This window comes from Zingiber officinale, chromosome 4B (assembly GCF_018446385.1).
Source record: "Zingiber officinale cultivar Zhangliang chromosome 4B, Zo_v1.1, whole genome shotgun sequence".
In the NCBI taxonomy this organism is placed as follows: domain Eukaryota; kingdom Viridiplantae; phylum Streptophyta; class Magnoliopsida; order Zingiberales; family Zingiberaceae; genus Zingiber; species Zingiber officinale.
This window is the reverse complement of record NC_055993.1, coordinates 119,372,520-119,375,873: the sequence shown is the minus strand read 5'-3', so window position 1 is coordinate 119,375,873 and position 3,354 is coordinate 119,372,520. Positions and strand designations below refer to the sequence as shown.

The 3,354-nt window shown below is 41.2% G+C and overlaps 1 protein-coding gene across 1 annotated transcript; it reads right to left on the bottom strand.

Annotated features, from left to right (window-relative positions):
* Positions 1 to 510: 510 nt before the first annotated feature.
* LOC121978597 lies at positions 511 to 1,709 on the bottom strand. Its single transcript, XM_042530924.1, has 2 exons — positions 1,289 to 1,709; positions 511 to 1,016 (listed from the first exon to the last, which is right to left on the bottom strand). Exons 1-2 carry the CDS (start codon positions 1,707 to 1,709, stop codon positions 511 to 513), a joined length of 927 nt encoding a protein of 308 aa, XP_042386858.1.
* Between the last annotated feature and the right edge of the window lie 1,645 nt (positions 1,710 to 3,354).

Genomic DNA, 3,354 nt, shown 5'->3' with positions numbered 1-3,354 from the left:
TAGGACTTACCCATTTACTGTCAGAAATCGGATAAATAATGCCTGCCTATAATAGTCTAGTCACCTCCTTCTTTACCACATCCAAGATCAAAGGGTTCAGTCGTCTCTGTGGCTGTCTCACTGGCTTCACATTCTCCTCCAAATAAATCCTGTGCAAGCAAATAGAAGGATTGATCCTAGGAATATATGCCAGAGTCCATCCAATGGCTTTCCTATGCTGTCTTAGAATCTCTAACAATCTTTCCTCCTAATCTGGTTTCAAATTCTGAGCTATAATGATAGGTAGCTGCTGATTCTCTCCTAAATAGGCATACTTCAAATGTTGAGGTAACGACTTCAACTCATCTTGTGTCTGGTCAAGAGAAGGTGATCCTAGGGGTAGAGCTTCTCCTAAGCAATCCCCTACGCATAATTCTTCTTCTCTGGGCAATTTTAGGGGTAATGCTTCTCCTAAGCAATCCCCTACGCATATACCTGAACTAACATCTGCTTCCATATCTACGATATCCTCTAACAATGAAACAATTCATCTCCTTGATCAACATCCGTAGTATCCAAATCTGAATCAATTTCTGACAAAAAATCCATGCCTTCCAGCTCCTCTGAGATTTCCATGCTAAGTATAGAATGATCCTCTCTAGGATGCTTCATAGCCTCAAAAATGCTGAACCGAACCACCGTGTCTCCTATTTCCATGGAAAGAGTTCCCGCATGAACATCAATCTTGGTCCTTGCAGTCTTCAAGAATGGACGTCCAAGAATAAGTGGAGACATGTTTGCAAGCACATCACCCTCCATATCTAAGATGTAAAAATCTACAGAAAAAATTAACTCCCTCACTTTTACCAATACATCCTCAATTACTCCAGCTGGGTGTGCTTGACTTCGGTTAGCCAACTGAATCACTACACCTGTGGGTTGCAAAGGTCCAATTCTTAATGACTGAAAAACTGACTTAGGCATCACATTTATAGAAGCTCCAAGATCTAACATTGCATCCTCAAAAATACAATCTCCTATAATACAAGGAACTGTGAAAACTCCTGAATCTTCACATTTCTGAGGAACTGGCTAAAGTAATGCTGAGACATTTTTCCCCATACTAACCAATTCATTTCCCTTCAATTTATTTTGTGCACACAAAGATCCTTGAGGAATTTGACATATTTCAGAATTTGTTTGATCATGGTTAGCAATGACACATTCACTTCAACCTTGCTAAATAATTTCACCAAATCTTGATATTTTCTAGTATTTTCTTCCTCCATCTCTTTTCTTGGTTGTATACTTATTCGAGGGAAAGGTAACGGAATGGAAGGCTCAACTCCTTGCTGGTTAAAATTTTTGTCCAGATTCTGTGCTGAATTTGAAGCTGAATTGCTAGCTTCTATTGGATTAATTTCCAATCCGAAATCTGTTCCACCAGATTGTGTAAGTTCTGAAGCTGCAGGGTGAATAAAATGTTGATGATCAGTTCCAGTCATGCCATTCTGTGCTGAATCTGTCTGCCCTGGATTTGTTGGAAAATTCTGAAATTTTTGTGAGGTTGAATCTGCTACTGTCAAAGGTGAATTTTGCTGTAAACCAGAATGTGAATTCTGAATTGGATCTGAAGTTGTTTTACCACTTCGAAGAGTTAATGCACTCACATTTCCCTTAGGATTTGGAGTGGGTTGTGAAGGCAATTGCCCATATCCTTGGCTCTGCATTTGATTAATATTACTTGCCAGCTGCCCAATCTGTCTTTCAATGTTTTACAGTGCTGTATCAGTCCTCTGCTGGTGTTGCTACTATTGCATCATTTGCTGCTACTGTTGCAACATTTGCTTCATCAAATCTTCTATTTTTGAGCTGCTGCTATTGTTCTGAAATTGCATTGATCTCGAGCTTGTAGAAGATGGCAGTGCATGCTGGAATTGGTGCTGGTTTGCATTACTTGGCTGCTGGAAATTCTGCATAGGTTGCTGAATTTGCTGGAAATGTGTTTGTTGATTCTGTAAGTTCTGAAATTGTGGCTGAATTGCAACATTCGACTGCTAGAAATTCTAGAATGGTTGAAATTGCTGATTTTGACTGAAATTTTGCTGAAATTGTGGTTGCTGAAGCTGCTGATATTTGCTGAGAATGAACTGCTGGGTGACTCTGAAAATGGTGTTGATTCTATTGATTCTAGAATGATGGCTGATGAATATGTCCTTGTGGTGGTTGTTGATAAAATGTGTTCCCATACCTCAAATTAGGGTGATCCCTCCATCCCTGGATTGTAAGTTGAAGAGTGGGATCATATTTATGTGATTGATATTGAGGTCTTGAAATGGCTGCCACCGATTCATCTTGATGTAAGTTAGGACAATAATCCGAAGAATAATCTTGGCTAGAACAAATTCCACACAATTTCATCATTGGTAAAGGAAAATTTGAAACGTGACAAGAATTTTGTAACGCCATTTGCTTTACTAGAGAGGTCAATTCTTGCAAATTATTTCTAATTTCTTGTTGCTCAGTTGAGACCAATTGAGTTTCATTAACCACTCTAATACCAAGAGCTCTACTTCCAAATTACTGTGAATTTTCCACCATATTTAAAATAAGTTCTCTTGCTTGATTTGGAGTCTAATTCACCAAAGCTCCTCCAGCTGCTGCATCAATCATGTGTTGGTGCGGGAAGCATCCGACGATCGAACCTAAGTTTTGATAATGGCAAATGATTCAAAGTTAAGGTGCTTTGTTATCTGACAGCTTTTTGCTGAGTGTTTCAGGAAAGTCCTAACTGCGGTTAGGCAAGGTAAAACCCTAGGGGGTGGTAACCCTAGGTCATAGGGGGTGGTAACCCTATGCGGAAAGTCTTGGCAGGTCGATGGCTTCAGGCAAAAGTCCTAGGGGTGGTAACCCTAGGTGAAAAGTCCTGGTGTCGCGAACCAGGTGAAAGTCTGAACTGGCCGGTGAAGCGGATGTTCAGCAGAAAGTCCGGAAGCATCGAGTGCCGAGCAAAAGTCCAGTCGATCTGGAGGATCGTACTGGCAACAGGTAAATCTCTTGAGTGGAGTAGGTGAGGACGCGTTCCCCGTAGAGGGAACAGTAGGCGTCGGGTCGACCTAGGGTTTCCGGTCGGAAATCCGAAGTCAGACCCGGACAGTCCGGAGACTGTCATAACTTCATATTCATACTATTATTTAGTGTTAACTTTGTGTTGCAGGTATTTTTGGATTAACATACTTGTAGGTACCAAAAACACAAAGAAGAACTCGGATGAACAGTGTCCGAGGCGCCTTAAACCAGATAGAGTTCGACCAGGTCCGTGCTGATCCACGCGGGTGACTCGGCTCGTTCAAGGCGCCTTGGTGAACAGTGTAA